General features: G+C 38.6%; 1 protein-coding gene across 26 annotated transcripts in view; it reads left to right on the plus strand.

Annotated features, from left to right (window-relative positions):
• Mbnl1 (muscleblind like splicing regulator 1) overlaps positions 1-21,281 on the plus strand; it is a 173,315-nt gene that overhangs the window by 134,098 nt on the left and 17,936 nt on the right. For 15 of the 26 annotated variants that reach the window (XR_005091758.1, XM_037206628.1, XM_028890589.2 and 12 more), the window contains 3 exons: positions 4,985-5,155; positions 6,082-6,192; positions 14,269-14,469. Coding sequence is in view for 24 of the 26 variants with exons in the window: in XM_028890589.2 (XP_028746422.1) it covers positions 4,985-5,155; positions 6,082-6,192; positions 14,269-14,469 (483 nt within the window). In the remaining 2 variants the exon portion in view is untranslated. The remainder of the gene's footprint in view (positions 1-4,984; positions 5,156-6,081; positions 6,193-14,268; positions 14,470-21,281) is intronic. The other 11 variants (XR_005091759.1, XM_028890602.2, XM_028890603.2 and 8 more) reach the window with 1 other exon arrangement.

Below are 21,281 nucleotides of genomic sequence, written 5' to 3' on the forward strand. Positions count from 1 at the left end.
GAAAGTGCTTCAGAAACATTGTGTGTCTCTGTTGTCACAAGGGAAATGATGATTTGAGGAGCCTTACTAGAATCCAGTGTTGCCGAAGGGAGCTGGAAAAGACTTCTGAGGTGGCACCACTAGAGTATGTTCATTACCTCCTTATTCTAGAGTCTACTCGGATCTGACTGGGTAATTTCATTCTACCCAGCGTTATTGTTTGGCAGAATGATACTATGTCTTTTTAGACTCTGACTACACAAATCATAGTAATCCTTTTATTTCAGATTAATGAAAAACAATAGAAATATAATTTTTACCTTTTTTTCTGATATTATCAAATTTGCCCACCTTCTAACTAAAATGCTGTTTTATTTTTAATTATTTAGCAGGCTTTTCTTTTAAAATAAATATGAAAAATCTCCCAGGAACAGCATTCCCATTTTAATGAATTCCTGCCCCTCGGTTCACTCAGTTTTATCCTTTCTATCTTGTTGGCTGCCTGACACTCACCATGTTATACATCTTCTCTCCATGTACTCGCTTCATGAATCACATCCATATACTTGGTGAATTCATGACATTTACACACCCCTACAGTGATTTTTAAATGTGTTTTCTTGAGTTGTAAGGTTGAGGGTTAAAAGAAGAAACATGAAATCTCCCTTCTTTTGGTCACAAAGTTGATTGTAATTTTTAAAGCTAAAGGAGCTTATCCTTAAGTTCAGAATGAAGGAATTTTAATGTCAGAATTTGCAAGTTTGATGGTTTCATTCAGTTGAATGGTGATCTGAAAATAAGACTGCACTGGAATTACCAAATGCGAGACACAAAGCCCCGACAGGACCAGATGGATTCGAATGGAGTCTTTTTTTGGTGGGTGATGGTTAAGGGAGGCACAGCCTCTTCATTGTTGACGATTGGCATGCATTGTTACTGGGTTTGGTGCCTGTATTTGTTTTCTTCTCTACTTTTTCTATATTAAGAAAGTTTTTATTCATTCTGAGGGGCTAGAGAGATGGCTCAGTGGTTAAGAGCACTGACTGCTGTAGCTAGAGTTTTCCTGCCTTGCCCACAGTCAGGACAAATCTCTATCACCTTCTAGTCCCACAGCCACTCAGACCCAACCAAGTAAACACAGAGACTTATATTGCTTACAAACTGTACGGCCGTGGCAGGCTTCTTGCTAACTGTTCTTATAGCTTAAATTAATCCATTTCCATAAATCTATACCTTGCCATGTGGCTCGTGGCTTACCGGCATCTTCACATGCTGCTTGTCATGGCGGTGCCTGGCAGTGACTCCTTCTGCCTTCCTGTTCTTTCTTTCCTCCTCTCTGTTAGTCCCGCCTATACTTCCTGCCTAGCCACTGGCCAATCAGTGTTTTATTTATTGACCAATCAGAGTAATTTGACATACAGACCATCCCACAGCAGACTGCTCTCCCAGAGAGCCTGTATTATTTTTAGTTCTTTTTAAAGATGCAGTGCTAAGTGAGCCATTTTGTTCTTACTTGAAATTTTTAAGGAAAGAGAGAACAATATTCAGTTATTGATGGTCCACTCTGCCAATTATCATGTAGAAAGCCATCCTGAGCTCTCCTCAGCTTCCCTTATCACAATGGCAGAGAGACTGCTGTGGTTATTCGGATAAGAAGACATGCCACATAGTGTTCACTAAATTCCATGAAGTCACACAACCAAGTAACAAAGCCACTGTTTAAAGCCATCTTTGTACAGTTACAACATAGGTACAACTACATGTGTCTGTGAAACCAAATACCAGTATATTTTATGGGTTGGGAGCTTGGCTCAGTGGGCCTGCAGGACATGCATGAGGACCTGAGTTTCAATCGTCAGCACAGCACTGGAAAGCTGGACAAGGCTTTGCTTACCTGTAGTCACAGTGCTGGGAGGGAGGGAGGAAAGAATTCCTCAGCTCCCTGGCCAGCCAGTCTAGCTGGTAAGTGTCCTCCAGATCCAGTGAAAGACATTGACTCAAAAGATAAGGTAAAGACGACAAGGGGCACCGTAGTGCTCAGGGGCTTGTACACACACATACACACACACACACACACACACACACACACACACGCACACCACACACACCACACACACACACACACACACACACACACACACACACACACACACACACACACACACACACACACACACCTGGACCCTTCTTGTGGTCATAGGCACTAGAAATAACCCTCACTCATGCTCCTGTATGTAACCCCAGTAAATGCATTGCTTCACCAACTTGAACTTTGGTGGAATCCTTACTTTAGTCTGCTACTTCTCTATCTGGAATGAGTAGACATCTATTCAAGTCTCCCCAGGAAAAGTCATAGGACAGAGAGGATGAACAGGAATGTTCTGTTTAAAACATACCCACAGCTTTTTGAAAGTGAGGGACCAAGACAATAAAACTAAGCAATAGATAAGAACTGTAGTCAAGTGATGCCTTTACCCCAGATTAGCTACAGTAAACACAGGAAGGAAGCCATGTGTCTGAGCTTCTAAATTTCAAGATGATGGAATAGCAAAATGGCTCAGCAGGTATAGGTATTTATTTTCAAGCCTGGCCAAACCTGACAACCTGAGTTCTTTTATCCCCAGAACTCAAATGATGGAAGGAGAGAACTGACTCTCACAAGTTGTTCTTTGGTCTCTATAAGTGTGCTGTGGCATATAATAATTTTTTAAGTTTGAAAGGATGTACTGATGCAGAATTTATGACCAGCACATAAAATTCCTTTCCATTATTTCAATCCAAGCTCATTGATAGCAGACCTTGGTGATGTGTGGTCAAGGAAGGTACTAAAAAGGAGCACCAAGGAAAAGAAAATGTGTTAGTATTCATCTGATTCAAGGCCAAGCTTCATTTGTGCTATTTATGGGACCAAAGAAACTGACCAGTCAACTGACTGCAACTGAATCATCAGGGTGGACATACCATTCTTTCTACACTTCATTGCAGCTTTAGTAAATAATGGGATAATAATAATAAGAGGTGGGGATATGGAGAACCAGAAGTTCTGTGTTGTATTCAATTTTCTGGACCTATCAAGAGCCATAAATAGCAGAAAATGTAAAATTTCACCTCCAGTCAGTGTTGCATTTTTCTTGTTTGCTGTGCCATTAGGTTGTATAAGGGTGATATGTTTCTAAGCATGCTGTGCTGAACAAAGAGTTCAAGAATGAAAGAACTGAGTGTCTCAGGCCATTTGCTCAGCTGATGACTATAAACTAGGGTTTGGGCATCAGATGGATAAGTTGAAGATATGACTGCTCCAAGGTGTGGTGGAGGGGAAGATTTTTACTATAGATAGAAAGGAGGGTACAGCCAGAGGCATCTGGGAGAGTCCAGAGCAGAGACAGAAAGTAGTAGATTGAACGTGGTCAGCAGACTGGACTTGGCCATAATGGGGATGGGGAGTGAGAGAGGAAGACCAAGAGAGTGTGGGCAAAGGAGACCAAGAAAGGGGGGTAAGAGGAGGCTGAGAGAGGAAGACAAGAGAGGGACAGAAGTGTGAGAGCAAAGAGCATTCTAGACCAAAAGTCCAGGGTGATATGGGAATAAGAAGCTGGGGGAAGGGACGCACAGGACTGGAGAAGTTTAGGATAGGGCCTGGGGTCAGAAAAGCTGAGAAAAGGCATAGGTAGCTGTGCAGTGAGAAAGCCTGGAGGCTAGCACTCCTTTGGGATGCTGATAGATAGCACAGATGGCCATTTGTCCCTTCTGACAGTGATGAAGACTGGCCCCTTTGGTTGAGGGAGTCTGGGGAAGGGGAATCTCCTTTGGACCTGAGAAAGACTAAGGCAGCTGTAGACCACTCACAGTCCTAAACTCATGGGCAATGTCCTGTATTCACACAGTATAGAGACTTGTCCTAAAAAATCTTACAGGATAAAAACCTAAATGGAGCATTTGACTTACGATTGTGGCAGCTTTATCATAAGCATCAGTTTTCAGAGTTAATTTATGCAAAGTAAAATGAACCAGGATTTACTGTCTTATAGGTCAAAATAAGGGTAAAGAAGGTTATGGAGAGATGAATCTTTATGGTATCTAATGAACAAACAAGCAATCCTGATTAGATTCACTGGTGAAAGAATTGTCAATTTAGTTGTAGTTGTTGTCAAGTAGTTGTTGAGATGTATCAGTCAATATAATTAAAATTTTCCCCACAGTATGGCATATTATAGTCTTTAATAAATGCTTCTGATGAATCATCCCAGGATAAATGCATACTTACTGTTATTAAGCTTTTTGTGATGTATTCTGTTTCTGTTTTTTTCCATTGTCAGTTCTTTGCAGGGTGAGCATATCCACCTCCAATTATTTTCATAGTTTGGGGTCATGGGACATTATTATCTTTCAAAGGTTAAAGGCTCATTTCTCAACCCGTATTTGATTGTCTTTGAATCTCTATTGCTGTGAGAACATGGTAGTTCTCTTTTCAGCCATAAAATTCCTAATGCATGGGGCTTTTGAAAGCTCAGTAGCAATTCCCATTTTATTTGTTGTGAGGTTCATTTGGAGGCATTTCTTGAAGAAACAATGTTCTTTGGGTCCTCTAAGGTAATGTGTTTGAATTCAGTCTACGTAAAATACCAATGATAAGCTTTCATGAGTCACTCCATGACTTCATGATGTTAAGGGAGAAGACGTGGCCAACATTCAAGGTGTTTTAGTTGATACTCTGTGCTTTAGACTTACTTTGTAAGTATAGACTTTTAAACTGGAAATAATATCACTGAAATTATTACATTGAAGGAACTTCCTGCAGCTTTTGAGCTTTTCAAATGTCTTAAATCCTCATTTTGATAATACATTTGTGGTTGAATTCATTACTTTTTCTTAATGTGTAAAAAATGGTATAAATGATAAATTTTATGAAACACTCATAGATTTAGATGGCTTATTCGCTTATTATTTCTACAATTTACTAGTTTTATTCTATTTAACAATGGAGCTTGCTTCTTTTATCTTTTAGGGTCGTTGCTCCAGGGAGAACTGCAAATATCTTCATCCGCCCCCACACTTAAAAACACAGTTGGAGATAAATGGAAGAAATAACTTGATTCAGCAGAAGAACATGGCCATGTTGGCCCAGCAGATGCAGCTAGCCAATGCCATGATGCCTGGTGCCCCACTGCAGCCCGTGGTGAGCACACTTTCAGCCCCCTCCTTGTTTGTGTGGCCACGTGCTCTGTGTCTGTGCTGAAGTGATGACTGTGTGTGGTCTTTTCACCCTGTGAAGTTACTCACCTTCGTGCCAAAGGACTTTGGCCATTTACCGTCTAGCATTGCTTCCCCTAACACTCTTTTCAAAATGAATCATTTAACTTTCAGGTGTTAACCTGATATTTGTTAAAATAGTCATCAGAATCGGTTTAGTTAAGATATATTCTGTGTTACCTTTAAAGGTAATAATGATGTTTTACTTAAAAACAAGAAAGAAGACGGATATATGATAGTCGTTGATTTTTGAGGCTGTTTCTCCCTTTCTTCCCTCCTTGAAGAGAACCCCTGTAGTTTTTCTCTTTCAAAAAGGAGACTTTGTGAAAAACTTAACTTGAAATTACTTTGTATTCACAACGCCTAGGCAGTTTTTCACAGTGGTGAGTCATAACCACAGGCTTGAAAGTCTTATCTGAAGAGAACTAATCAAAGACAGAACTCCAAGGGCCTTTGCAAATAGCTAGATTTGATAAGATATGAGTGATCACAGATATTTAATATTTTCCTAGCTGTGTGCGTGGGTAACTTGCTTATGGATACACATACCTCTTTAAATTTTTAGATTGTTGATGTGCATGTGGTAAATGACTTTAATCTTATTTATGCCATAGTTAATGTTTGTTTGAATGTTAATTATAGTACAGAAATCCTGAATTACTTAACATATGCTGAAATTTGTAGTGATCCGAATAATGTCTGACAGTAATTTATCACTAACGTATTATTAATGTATTATAAGGTCATGAAAACACATTTTTCTAGTTTGTTAATTATAGCATGCGTGCTAACTGATTTTTTTTCTAATACATTTTAATCCCTGAACTCAATGTAATTATTATTCTCTCTTAGAACTTAATGCAACAATCATTCCAAAAAAGAGGGGGGGATTGCAATTCGAGGTGGGAGGGATCCCCATATTACACCGGCAGTGATACCAATTATCAATACTGTACAGTCGAGGTGAGAGAATATTATAATTAATTCTCTATCATTTTAATCTGATTTTTATTTAATTACATTATTGGGGGCTCAGTTAAAATGTGATATCTTTATTTTTATGGCATCTTCTATTTTTATATGTCTATATCGTGATAACATAAGTATTTTCATTTGGTTAAAAATGTTGAATCATTCTTTCTTCCAGAAAATACAGGCAAACATACTCTCTTACACTTGGCCCTCATATATGGTTTCAAAGATCTGAGGCAGTTCCTACTTACTAACAACTCATTTAAGGTTGCTCCTCCTTGATTGGAAGTCCTCTTTCCACCTAAACTTGTAAATCATACTTACTGATGTTCTGTGCTCTCTGTGACCCAGAACACTTCTGAGATGGGCAAGTGTAGGTCTGGGATGGAAGAGGACACTCCCCACGATGGCCCTGAGATGCTCCCTCTGATGTCTCGGGCCATTTCCTGACCTTGTCCTTAAGTCCTACTCTCATGGCTGAGCCAAGGTCATATATACTTAGCTCTGGGACAGACTGACAAAGACTTTTATTCTCTTTGAAATGCTAGTGACATATGTGTTTACATAGTCACTAAATCATAGATTTCTGAAACCATCAGTACTTAGATTTCTGATACTTTTGTTAGAAAATTTTCTGCTTAGATAAGATAATTGTCTGTATTAGTTATGAGCACAGGCTTTATGTTAATTTTCCCCTCACATCATTATATTTCAGTGGGAATTACCCTCTGCAAAGGTATTGTGAAACCATAGTTGAAAAGTCTCTATTTAGGATGATGTTTTTATAATAAGTATTGAAATTATTTTAATTATTCACACCTAAAGCACTTTTACTATAATGACTGTAGTGAAGGCTATAATCCAGGAAATTTGCCTTCACAACCCCACCTGAGACTTTCTGATCCTCTTTGTAGTCAGCCTTGTTTTGATGAGGATAATGATACAGAAATAAATGGGATAGTCATAACCAACTGCTTTCTGGGACTTTCATTTGGGCTACCTGTAGCGAATACAACTGAGCTATAAACTACCTTGTCGCTAACGTAGAGAACTGTGGCCCTGAACACACATGGCAATGTTTGGGGATATAGGAAAACATGGACACACAGCTCAGGCAGTAGTGGTCTGAAAGTGGAGATTCTCTGAGCAGATCCCCAGCATTGGAGCATTGGGATATCAGGAGCCTATGAGGAGAGACAAAGATTGCAATCAATAGATGACAATATTATAGTTCTCAGGGCTCAACCAGTTAAGCCCCAAACTTAGTATGAACAGCGAGGGGAGAGAGAAGGGGACAGAATGAAAGGAAATGCAGAAGTATCCAGGTTTATGTCTCAGATGTAGGAGAGGTCCATAACTGACAGAAATGGAAGGAAGGAAAGAGTTGCCCAGTCATCTGTAATTCAGACAGAGATTCATAGTGGTTTCTCCACCCCGAAAATAGAAGGAATTATAACTCAGAGCCAGGGCACAAGTCAGACATGGCAGCTTCCAATGGGCCGCAGTGGTCAGTGCTTGTCAGCAGCATGTTTCCAAGGCAGATGAGATGACTGTTAGGCCGACAGCCACTGTACCATCAGACCATGACACGGTGCTGGTAACTTGGGTAATGCAAGAACTTATAGGAGACTTTCCTGCTTTCACTAGAGTGCCATGCGGTATACCAATTAAGTAACATTTTAGAGACAAATTAATAGCTTGAGGGCATCTAATGTACTTAGCACTTCTGTATATACCTTTCTCACAACTTTCCTGTGAGGTAGGTAACATTATCTCAGATTTAGAGATGAAGGCCCAGACGTTCAGAAAGGTTGCCTATGCGGCTCAGGCTGCACACACAGCTAGTCAGTTGGCAAAGTCAAGATTTCAACCAAGCCTTGCTGATGCGGAGCTCATGTGTTAAAAGCATATAATGAACAGACTATCTTGCTACTCTGGATCTTTGGCTGACTGTTTAAGCTCTTTGATCTTCAATATGGAGATAAAACATTAAATATATTATCTAGAAAGTCTTTATAATGGTATAAACATCATTCCCATTTCACAGGACTAGTAAAAAAGGGAGTTGGTTGTAAGAAATGGAATTCTATGTATGTCTAATTCCTTGAAAGTTCACACAATGAATTATAAATTTTTTTGGCATTAACTCTACTTGGCATTACAATTCTTAATAAAAATATAAATGATCATTTTTATTTGTTTATCATGTATGATCTTTAAAAATAAATGAGATTATAGCATTAGTTAAAAAAAACTGTGTTTTTTCGTAAGTGCCACATCATAGCTGGCAGCTATGATCTCATGAGAAATTGGCATACAGTCTAACTGATGCTGAAATATATCCTCTGGTGACAACCTGGAGGCACCTGATATGTCTTTAGGTCCCAGAATCCTTCTTTAGAAACTGTGTTCCTCCAAGCTCTCTGCATTGCAAAGATCTGAGTAATCAGTGGGTACCAATAATTGAACATGAGCTCAGGAGTTCTATTAATGTTCCTGCATCTGCTTTACTTAGGACCTGGGTTAGCAGGAACTATCCAGAGTTTCGGGAGCAGGTTCCTCAGGTACCTTGGGACACACAGCCTGTGTAGAGAGTCAGTGGATCTGATGTGTGTGTGAGCATTTCAGAGTTCTCAGATTCAGCTCTTGTCTCCAGTTGCAATGATTCTCTTGTCCCCTTGCCTTTGGGTTCCCAGGGTTTCTTAGCAGTGGGGTGCAGAATGCTTTGAAGACATCTGTTGTCACACTTCCAGGAACACCTAGAAATCACCAGTACTTTCTGTGCTTTATTGTCTTGGCTATCCACCTCATGACAGTAGATAGAGCCTATAGTGTCTCTAGAAAAGATGTTTCTACATTGATCACATTGACTCGTTCATCTGTCCTGCCACGCACCAGTGAGTCTATAAATTCTTAAGCAGCCTGAGATCAGGACCTGAACTCTAACAACAGACCTGTGTTCCTTTGAAACCTTTTTCCTGAGAGAGTCTCAAGTGAGACTTCACTGTTTAAATGTTTGTTTCAGTAAAACTGGACCAAAAGATACAGTGAGGCAGAGTAAGGGAAGCACTCCTTATTCTTCCCATTCACAGGCCAGGCTGGGAGTAGAGTCTACAACAGAGCCCTCAACAGAGTCCACAACAGCCTTTGCTTTATTCAAGTCACATGCGACATTCTTAGACAAAGACTTGAATGTGAATTTATGGGGATAATTCCTGTTAGCTTTGAGTGTTGTCTGTATGCAAAACAATTGCTCACCTAGACTAGATCTGTCTCTGGTTACAGAATGGTGCTTACCTGGAAACAGCTGCCCACACTCAGGATGTCCTGGAACTGTTGTAACAGAGCTTTGTTTTTCACAAACAAAGATTTGTTTTGCTTGCAAGTTTGACTGAAGCATACACATGTACACATACACACGTTATACTAAGCATATACACATGCACATGTTATACTAAGCATGCACAGGTACACATACACACATTCTAGTAAGCATACACATGTACACATGCACACGTTATACTAAGCATGCACATGTACACATGCACACGTTATACTAAGCATGCACATATGCACATGCACACATTCTACTAAGCATGCACATGTACACATGCACACATTCTACTAAGCATACACATGTACACATGCAAACATTCTAGGAAAATCTGACTTGTAAAATTTCTGTTCCATAAATCTCACAATAATAAATTTTACATTATAACCCTTCCATTTTATAAAAAAAAAAAAAAAATACTATTTCAGTGTTTTAAAATAAACAACCCTGTGTTGTTTGCATTATTGCAGGATAGTAATTATAATACTTAAGATGTAATGTTTAATATAAAATTAGGAAGCCAAAAAATTAAACTTTTAAATAATCATTAAAAAGTAACAGCTAGCCGGGCGGTGATGGTGCACGCCTTTAATCCCAGCACTTGGGAAGCAGAGCCAGGTGGATCTCTGTGAGTTCGAGGCAGCTGGACTACAAGTGAGTCCAGGAGAGGCGCAAAGCTACACAGAGAAACCCTGTCTCAAAAAACCAAAAAAAAAAATAAAATAAAATAAAATAAAAAAAAAAAAAGTAACAGCTAAACGCTGAGGTGGAAAGGAATATGTAATTAAATCTCTTTAGTATCCAAATAGCTATGCTAGAAAATATATCGTGTATTTGCTACTTTCTCTGACAAAGAAAAGCAGTTAGCAAATCTGTGATGGATATGTTGTGCAATAGTCACAGAGGTGGGCACAGTGCCAGTTGCCGGATGGATACAGAGTTGCAGGTACAAAAGTCACTGCTCTTTGGGAACCTGCAGCTTGGTGGGAGCAGAGGAAACACAGATGGCTTGGGGAATCAGTGCTACCTTCCAGTGAGGGTGGGGTTTATGAGACAGAGGGTTGTGGTGTGGATCCACTGGGGAAATGTAGAGGTAGAATTCTGGCTCCTGAAGCTTATTTAGGAGTTAGACAGGTGGGCTGAGAGCAGTCAGTGTTGCCTGAAACCCACATTCGTCAAAGGAGAACCACAGAGGAACTGGACTCCTTAAAAACCTTGTGTCCAGTCAGGAAGGGAACCTATGTCTTTAAATGCCTGGGAATGGTATCACCTAGAAGCTTTCAAAAAATACTGCTTCCTAGATACCTTTCCTGGGAATTCAGACAAAGTGGTATGCGTGGCCTAGAAAACCACAGTTTAAAAGTCTTCCAGGTAATTATAATTCTCACTTGACCATTATGTGAGGACCAGCTTTCAAACAGATTGGAATCAGACTCAAATGTGTTCAATCTCTGACCTTCCGTTCACTCATTTATAAATGATGGGCACATAATATTTGTGAACATTTTATTAAGAAAATAGACATAATTATATCCCCCCAAGAAGTGGCAGTTCGTTCATTGAATGCCTGCTGTGGGCCAGGCATAGTTCTGTGTTATGGGGACTTAGAAGGGAACTAAAAGATATCTTCCTACTCTCCCAAACCCCCAAGAGAAAGTTCAAAGGAAGAAAAGCCTTATATTAGAAAATTAAATATAACATAAGTAAAGTACTTATCACAATGCTGGCAGGCCACAGACAGGGAATTACTAGTAATAATCATGTTTGTGTAGTTAACTAGGATCGTAATATGAAATTGAATAATGTATTCAGTTATAATGAAGCCTGATTACCTTAATGTAAGCAGAATGTCTCATTTAAAACAAAACAAGTGATAAATAAACAGCCTCACAATTAGTAAATGTGCACTTTGTTTGTCTTACCAGAAAATGTCCTGGAAAAAGGAAATCATAAACCAACCTCCTTTATGTCTTCTTGGAACAAATATATCTATAAGTCATTGTTACAAGGATTATTCAGTACCAATTATGCCAGTTACATAGTTAGACATTATCCAATCAGTACTTCAGAGAAAATAAGGGCTTCTTTAAATATCAGTATATCAGTTCCCATCTTTGATATCTTACGAGCCCTCTGCAGGATAGCTCTGGAAATGCAGGAGTGGCCATGGTCACAAGAGCGAAATTTCCTAAGGGTTAGTGGCTAACAGTAAACAACCCCCAGCACAAGGTGCTCATAATTTGTAACATCTATATTTTATCCATACTTTGGTTTCACTGTATTGTATTTGATGACATTTAACAAAGCTGAGTTTTATTGGCCTCCTGTCATTATTTTGTCCAGTCAGAATACATTTCTTCATCTGAATGACTTTATGAATTGAACCTTTGCCTTAAAGTAATTATTATAGTGTACAATGACAAAGTCATTTCAGTAACTTTCTAAAGGAAATGGGCTTTCTGGAAATCTGTTTTAACTCACAGCAATGGAATGCAAAGAGGATGGATATTAACTAGCTCCCAGTCTTTTAGAACTCGGCTAAATTTCCAGTAATTCTTCTATCTGGTTATGGCACTGGTCTGGATGGGATTCCATGCACTATGTCTGACTTGTACAACACAATACAGATTTGACTACAATATTCATGGACAGAAGTTGAAGTGTAATTGTATGATCACCATGCAAGACTGCTCTTACCATGGTGCTGGCCTGGCCTCCAGTACACAAGGAGGCATCCTGAAGTCAGCTGCTGTTCAAGGAACTGCTGAGAGACAGATGCCACTGGGCCCAGTTGTAGATATGGATGCTTGTTGTTAATAGTGTAACATATGAAACAGTTTCCTATCGCCTGAGGGTAGCTGCTTTGCCCTAGGATAGGTTGGAGGGTTGGAGTTGAAAGTCTTATTTCAGTCTACTTCATCTTTCAAGAGCCATAGACCTGTCAAAGTAGCTAAGCTTGGTATTCAAAACAACATGCTTGGAGGACTAGGTTTTGTTAGCTTGAAAATATCAGTGTGAGCTATGCTGTGTAATAAGTTCTTCCCAGTGAATCAAAGTACATATTAAATATTCTATTTTTCCTATTCTTCCTAGCACAAATGTGTATGCAATGCAGAGTTGTCATGTAGAATGCATGCTCAACCTTAATGCAGAAGACTTTTGGGACCTAATACTTTTCTTATGGAAGAATGTTACTTGCACTTAGTAGTATCCCTGGCTTTTCTCCATTAAATGCAGTAGCACCACCCTAGTGTGACAAAAGAATGCAGATATTGCCACATATTTACTCGGAGGTAGGGTCACCCAGAATGAGAACCACTGCTTTGTGTGGAAGGGTCTGAGTGAACACCATTTTATCCCTCTGCATGCACAATGTCATAGAGAGAGTATGGAAATGACATATTTTACTTTGTAATTTGTTTAATTTCATGTTATAGTAATAAATTTTGTAGTGTATATCTTACCTTGCATAAAGTTTTATTGCAAAGCTTTCTTGGATCTTTCCTATACTCTGGCATCTTCTAACTTCTTATCAGAGAGAATGGGCAGCACTTGAATCTAATACCACCTTAGTATAAAATTTCCATGGACCTATTTTATACCGCCAGAAAAAGAAACTAAAATGTTAAAACTTGCCTTTAAGTATGAGTACCATTTTTCCATGAGAGAGAGGGAAAGAAGGACTTAGAGACATACATATACATACATGCAGACAGACAGACAGACAACACACACACACACACACACACACACACACACACACAGACAGAATTTTTACACAAAGCATTAAATTTTAAAACTTTAAATTTTCGAAAATTCATAATCAGTAAAATTGTAAATTGTATCTTGTTACCCTGGACAAACTGTTAAAATAGATTTCAGCAAGCTATTTAGAAGGATCAGATCTATTCTGTGGCATTCAGATTTGCATATCAAAAAGTAACATAAGTCTCATCTATCCAAGTATTTCCATCATAAATCCTATTTGATGACAGCCCATCCTCTGCTGCCAGGTGTAATTCTTGAATAATTCTGTGGCATTTCCTTGGAAGTGTTCTGTTTCAGTCTTCACATTCTAGACATTTCTTTTTCTAGTGAGGCTTATTCTACTGAATGCCTCACAAGGATGTGATGGGCTCACAGAACATTGACCATTTCTTCTGAGAAACCCACATCCAGTGACTAGGCCAAATGCTATCTCCTCTACACTCAGAAGACAGTGTAATCTTTGCCTCTCACAGCCCACAAGACTTGCTAACAGTGTGCTGACTAGGGGACTCAGTGATCCCCTGGGACTTCTGTGCCTGCTCCAGATGATAGGACCCTTGTATCCAGTTAACACTTGTCAACAGACCTTTCGAGTGTATCTGACACAGCAGTTAGAAAATGTATATCTCAGACAAGTTTCTAGCCTTGACCTACCACAAAAGTGGAGACTGGGTGACCACAAACAAGTGTCTGCACTGAGATATTCAGGAAAAAAACCCAAATATTTTAGATGCAAAGCTTCAGAAACCCTCTGGAGGTTTGCCTTCTAGATTTTAGGAGAAACAATGACCTAGCAAATGTCTCTTTACTAAAGCTGTTTAGACTAAATTAAAAACAGAGTTAAATAGAAATGAAGGAAGGAAGAATGAATCACAGATGAAGAATAAATGATAGTTGTGTAAAGTAGGGTATCAATTTGGAATTGAGGTCTGCAATTAAATTTTGCTTTCTGTTTTAATTTTCAGCCAATGTTTTCAGTTGCACCAAGCTTAGCCACCAATGCATCAGCAGCCTTTAATCCCTACCTGGGGCCTGTTTCCCCAAGCCTGGTTCCAGCAGAAATCTTGCCTACTGCACCAATGTTGGTCACAGGGAATCCTGGAGTTCCAGTGCCAGCAGCTGCAGCAGCTGCTGCACAGAAGTTAATGCGGACAGACAGACTCGAGGTAAGACCAAGAATTGGATCTTCATCGTTTCTGTTACAGTTCTTCAAGTGTTTATGGCCAGAATGACTTTAAAAGCTGAAAGCAATGATTTTTTTTTTTTTTTTTTAGTATTTGTAGCATTTTGTTAGAATAGTTATGCTATTTTGATTAATGTAATGGTTATAAAAGCTACAAAAACATCCATGTTTAGGCTACTAGGTGAAGGCTTGGAACTGGGATGGGGTGCCTGTTACTTCACTATGCTCCAGTTTCCTTAAAATCTTTCACATGGTGCTAATACACATACCTCAAAGAATTAAAAAAAAAATTGTTTGGCACAGAAGAGTTGCTTCTTGAATGTTTATCATTGTGGTATTGTAGCAATCAAAAATAACAAATGATTAATGTCCTAGGGCTCTCATAGACATGGAACACATTGGCTACTGTGCATGAAACATTCCAAAACTCACTACAGATGTTCTCATAAGATCTGGAGTACTTCCATTGAGACAGTGATGCAGTTTTATGAAATGTGCCCTTATAAAAGCGTTTTTCTTAGAATGTCTCTTCACTATTATAGTCATGGGGTAGAAGATGAGCAAATGCTCAGGCTTTAATGTTGCTGACTGAAACGGAAATTAACGTTACACATCCTAATTTGAAATTATTGTTCAGAATTTCAGCATGGCATGAATTAGCAGACTTGATAAAGAGTCTGTGTAGGAAAATGGACTCTGGGCTGAGATGTCCTGTGTGGACTAATTAAGGAATAAGCAGCAAAGAAGGGTGGTATGTGAAGATAGCTGAGTCTAATAACTTGTCAAGTTATCAGAAATATAATAAGTGCTAATATCTTATTTATTCAATAAATTTTATTGGATGCATTAGAAAGAATATCAAATTACAGCATTTTTGGCAGAAAGTTCCTCCCAGACACAGAGACATCACTCTGTCTACCCTTAGAACAACCTGATGGGAAGACACTGTCATTACTGTTGTTTTATAGGGAAGTCAGAGTAGGAAAGGGATGTGACGTAACCTGTCCTTGCCATAGAGATACACTCTGGTGTTTGGCTTCTCATTACACAAGCATAGTTGTTCTCTAATGAATGCTGTCTGCAAGTGAAGTAGGACAGCATTTGGATAAGTTTTATTCCCCTGGTCTTCATAAAGGATTCTTAATGCATGATTGTTAATTGACTAATGGGACTCAATTCATCTGAGAGGAATGTCAGTATATTAATTATTCATAGGTAATAATATTTAAAACATTGAAAGAATGGGCTTAAAAAAACTGAGCTACATTGTCAAAACTCTCTTTACTCCCCCAAAATTTTAGGTAGTTTTTCTATAGTTGTGTTTTGTGATTGTGTTTTTCTTTCCATGAAGAGCTGCTTGTGTGTTTTGTCATTACCTTTGCGACTGCTAGAACAATCTTTCCTCCTGATAGCAGTGGGCATGCCGTCCCTTCTGTTGACAGGATCTGAGTCATTGTCACAGTCACAGGGCCTGCAGTGGGAAACATGCATGTGCCTCTCTCTGCTCTGCGTTGTGATTCCAGAGCACCCCAACACCTCCATTGCTGGCATGCTGGAGGGAGATGGACATGGAAGGAGTGCCCACAATTCTGTCCTCATGGTTGACACCTATGATTATTTAGAGATCAAAGTCATGTTCTAGCCTAAAATATTTTTTGAATTTTTTTTCTTCTAAAGTAAAATTGGTCTAAAACAGTTAGGATCTTGGCTTGGTTCTTCTTGCTATATCTTTTCCTCCTTGTCTATAATTGTCACACAATAAAGAGATTTAAAATGCTTCTGGTTTCTATATATCACTTAGAAGTACTAGTGTTGACAGTACCAAATGGGATACAAAGATCTGAAGCTGGAAAATAGGAACCCAATGGTCACTGCTTGTATGGTAGTTAACTACATAAACTTGGTTTGTCACATTGGCTCTATGTTGCTTATATGTAAAATTTGAGGATTGCACTGTTTTATCTTTAATGTCACAGGGCATTTAAATCATTCTTTGGCTTTCAACAGCAACTATAAGAAGTATTGAAACATTTATTATACACATTTCACATATATATATACACATATATGGCCATGGGAGCTTTTCTGTAATTCCTAAGCATCACTTTAATGCTTAAAGAGTATTTTAAGAAATTATAGCGGGGCAGTGGTGGCGCACAGCCTTTAATCCCAGCATTCGGGAGGCAGAGTCAGGCGGATTTCTGTGAGTTCGAGCCAGCCTGGGCTACCAAGTGAGTTCCAGGAAAGGCGCAAAGCTACACAGAGAAACCCTGTCTCGAAAAACCAAAAAAAAAAAAAAAAAAAAAAAAAAAAAAAAAGAAAAGAAAAAGAAATTATTACAGTGTGTACAGGTATTAGAAATGGCTAAGACTTAATTTAAGGTTATGCCTATGCTTCATTACAAAACATTAATAATAATGGAAATCATTGACTTATTCTAAAGAGTCATAGTAAGCTTTCATGGTACAAAATGGATCCATGGATGCATGTATGCTCCCATATCCAGTGGAGAACTATACTGCATGTCCTTCAAGTTAAAGGTGCTGTGAATATCTGTGAAGCCTTTTACTTGCTGTCTTTTACCAAGGGCAAGAAAGGGCCCTCCTAAGAATAGTACTGCTCATGTAACTTCTACCCTGTAACTTAAAATGTCAACCCATTCATCTGCTAGTAAATTAACTAGTCACAGAAAGATACATTCCCTCACAGAGATCTTTGGGTAATCCAACATAGGTGATAAGACATAACAATTTTGAGGAAAAGTTTTAACATTTGTTGACATACCTTTTGGGGATATGTTTAGGTTTTTGCCATTCCGATTAAAAATGTGTTATCTTGGTTGTGTTTTTAGACATGGTGCAGGGTTTGTTTACTGACTTACCTAGGACTTGGATCACTTGGGATGGTAGTATATATGTGGCAGCCTCATCCAGAGTCTCTAGAATTTTTTCACTTATCAGACAAGTGATTGCCACTGCAAATAGTCTTCAGAGCACTTGCTGTATAACTTCCAACTTTTCACAACTGTCTTCAAGTGTTGTTGTGTGTTACTCTGAACTGAAAATGTACTTATTCTAAAGCACGTATTTTTGTAGACTGCTAAGTTACAGTGAGCATTGTTCGCAGCATACTGAAGGATTTTAGACACAGTGACAGTTATTAAAGTAGTTCATACCACACAGTAGTAACCAAGCACACCTAAGTGGCTGCATGTTTCAAAGACTAAGTAAGACATTTCTTTGGATTTTTTTTCTGACTGTTTTTCCTCTATTAACTATTAAGGTTTACAATTATCCTACCAAAGTTTTGTTAGATATGGGATTTAGAATGTTGTTGGTGAGGATTGCAATTGAGGTGCTGCATTTCCTGCTAAAAGCATCTTTTTCTCCATTTCCTGTTACAGTGTAGACACCAGCCTGGCGTCTGATATCAGCTCTGTTTTGATGTTCACTGTAGCTGGAGAATTTCTCTCCAGCTACTGCCAAGCCCCGGCCGTCCCTTAGCCCACTTATAAAATAAACACACAGACACTTATATTATTTAAACTGCTTGGCCATTAGCTCAGGCCTATCATTGTCTAGCTCTTACTCTTATATTTAGCCCATTTCTATTAATCTATACCTTGCCACGTGGCTCATGGTTTACTGGCATCTTCACATACTGCTTGTCATAGTGGCAGCTGGCAGTGTCTCCCCTCCTCAGCCTTCCGCTTCCCAGAATTCTCTTCTCTGCTTGTCCCGCCTATACTTCCTGCCTGGCCACTGGCCAATCAGTGTTTTATTTATACAGAATGAAATCCACAGCAATTCACAGAGTAAGAAACTCAGTGTTTGATTTTGACTGAGTCATTTTTTTTGTATATGACTTATTTATTATATATCATCATTTTAATTTAGGTTTGAAAAACATTTATCAAACTACAGGAAATATGCAAAATTTTTGGCCCACAAATTTCTTTTCTACATATTCACATTAGAAAATTATCCAAAATGCCTATTGTTGTATTTCCTTTGCAAAATTATTTGTAATATGAAAACAATGGAAGTAATCTATATTATCTACTTAAGAGTCACCCATAGTCTGTGCAGTATTTGATATCTGCGGTGCAATCAGAAATGATGACTTAGAGCTTGTATAGAAAAATGAAAATGTTGATACTATTAAGGCATTGTTTTCTGAAAAAGGTAACCAAGTTGTAGTAAATTGTGATCATAGTCATATAATAGGTGTGCAAACAGAAAACTGCTCACGAGGAAAATGGAGTCAGGATGTTGCTTGGATATTTTTTATTTAATTTTAATCATCTCTGCTGTAAATTTGCTGGTAAATTTTGTAAGTTCTCATCTTATTTTGAATTATGAGATTAAATATGTTGAAAATTTTGTCAATTTTATTTTACCAATATAAACTACATCTAAAAGTTTTGTTTTAATTGGGTTTGTAAACCTAGTCTGAAGTTTTCTCAAATTTTCAGAAAAAGGAAGAAAGCAAACCCACATTCAGCAGTCAGTGGGTAGAACCTATTTTACTGGTGGTGACTGTTAGGAGAAAATATGTTTTCAAATTGGCTCCATTTAGTGCCCAACATTCCAGAGTCCATCTATCTGCCAAACCTTCCCTGTAGTCTCTCAGCAATCAAACTTTCCTGAGGTTTCTCCTTCACTATTTCCCCAAAATGTAAATGAATGTGAGGGTAGCAGTTTGTATGTTTCTCCAGCACCAACCCCAATAGGACAAAAGAACTGGAAAAAAAAAAAAAAACCAAAACAACAACAACAAAAAAAAAAAAAAACCCCGAAAGTCAAAAATGCAGCAAAAAAAGAACAATTGACTTTAAAACCTTTAAAATTTACTTGAAAGCTTTATTGATGCCTAGTTATCACCTCTGATTAAGCATTTTTATGACTCTTTCCTGCTTGCATTCCACAAAAGAATGAATGAAGTATGCATGGTAGTCTTTAACCTAAAGAAACCATACATGCACAAAGGGAGCTGACAAATGCATCCCTTTAGGTTTTAGGTCTTCCTGCCCATGTGGCAAGAGTGAAAACGGTGTTAGCGCTTTGCTCTTGGTTCTCTCTTAGCAGACTTAGTTTAGAGTTACTGAGAACTGACTGGAGAGAGCACGTGGGGACCAGTCTGAGTTTCCTCTTGGGTGAAACCATATTGACAAACTGGCTTAAGCACAGAAGTGACCTTTCTGTTTATAATGTGATGTTAGAAACATTAAAACAGAATATGTATTTTATGGGCAGGTTTGCTCACTACGTTGTAATGTATTTCTTGCAGGGTATGCTTTCCTGGCTCCTGTGATAAGCTTGTCATTTTTAGCAGGCTCCAGGAACTGGGTTCCGAAGGCCCCATCACTTCTTTCTGTACTCAGCTAGAGAAGGGATTGTCCTGAACATAGCTTGTCCACATTTGCTTTCTAGATTATGAACTCGTAATTACACTTGAGTTTTATTTGTTCTGTTCAAGAAGGTGAATATATTAATAAGAACAACCTTTTGTAACTTTCTAAATCATTTGTGTCCTTAGTTATTCAATATACTTAAAAACTGAATAAATGAGAATGGTGGAGCCAGGCTGTTGCTGTGCTGTGGAATACAGCTAGTCTTACTAGCTGGGAGTGGTCCAGTAGCCACATGGTTTTTAATACGTAGCCAAACCCAATTTCTTAGTATGAACCGCTTTCCCCCATTATAGGATATTGCCATAGTAGGGCCTGGGTTTAAATGTAGTCATTTTTATTAGTACCTTTAAAATCATAGCATCTCTTTCTTGCTTAACTACAAAACAGTGTCCAGTGTCTACATTTGCCAGGATGGGGGAGGAGGCATCCTTGAAGTATAAAAACTCTGTCTTTGAAGTGTGCATTGTAAACAGTTGAGGAGGTTGGAAGCTAGCACACACAAGTAATAAAAAATCAAGTCATTCAGTGTTTTAGATGGCCCTCTGGTGGTCAAAAGATCAAACTCCCAAAGGGAGACTTGGAAACTTCAGTAATAAGATTCAAAGGGCAAATGAATGAGAAAGAATCCATTTTCCCTCTTCCCCAGGACCCCCACACCGAAATTAACAGGTAGAAAGTAAGTAGACAGTAACACAGTGAGTCTTTCTCCACCTACTTTATACAGCTGCCAAGTGAATGTCTGCTGCTCGAAAGTGACTCCTGGAAACATGTTAGTGGAAATGCTCTCAGCTTAGAATGTTTTGTGTTTTTCACTGAGCACTAATTTCTGTTTAACCAAAAGTTACAAGTACATAACCAAAAGTCCTTGCCTGACATTCACTAAACTAAATATTAACATCATAAATAACTTCAGTACCACTTATAAATCTAATAACTTAACTTTGATTTACTATGAGTTAAGTGATCTGTAGATCTGAATCAGATTTAATTTAAATTTTTAATTACATTATTTATTTATTTGTATATGTGTCTGGTCACTTGCATGCCACAGAGTATATGTTGAGATCAAAGGACAGTTTTCAGGAGTCAGTTCTCTCCTTCCACCATGTGGGTTCCAGCGATCAAGTTCAGGTTGTCAGGTCAGGTAGCATCTCATCGGCTCCTGTGTGAGATCTAAGCAACCGTCCCACTAGCATCCTTTTTCTGGTTCCATGATGCCCAGTCCATGACAGTACCTTTCTTATCTCAATGGTCTTGACACTTTGAAAGAATGTTTAGTTATTTTGCAAAATGCTTCCCATTCAGTGTATCTAGTATTTCCTCAGGATTAACAATTGGCAGTGATTACAAACAACATGTGTGATGTGGGGTTTTTTGGGGGG

The sequence above is a fragment of the Peromyscus leucopus genome, chromosome 6, assembly GCF_004664715.2.
Source record: "Peromyscus leucopus breed LL Stock chromosome 6, UCI_PerLeu_2.1, whole genome shotgun sequence".
Taxonomy (NCBI): Eukaryota; Metazoa; Chordata; class Mammalia; order Rodentia; family Cricetidae; genus Peromyscus; species Peromyscus leucopus.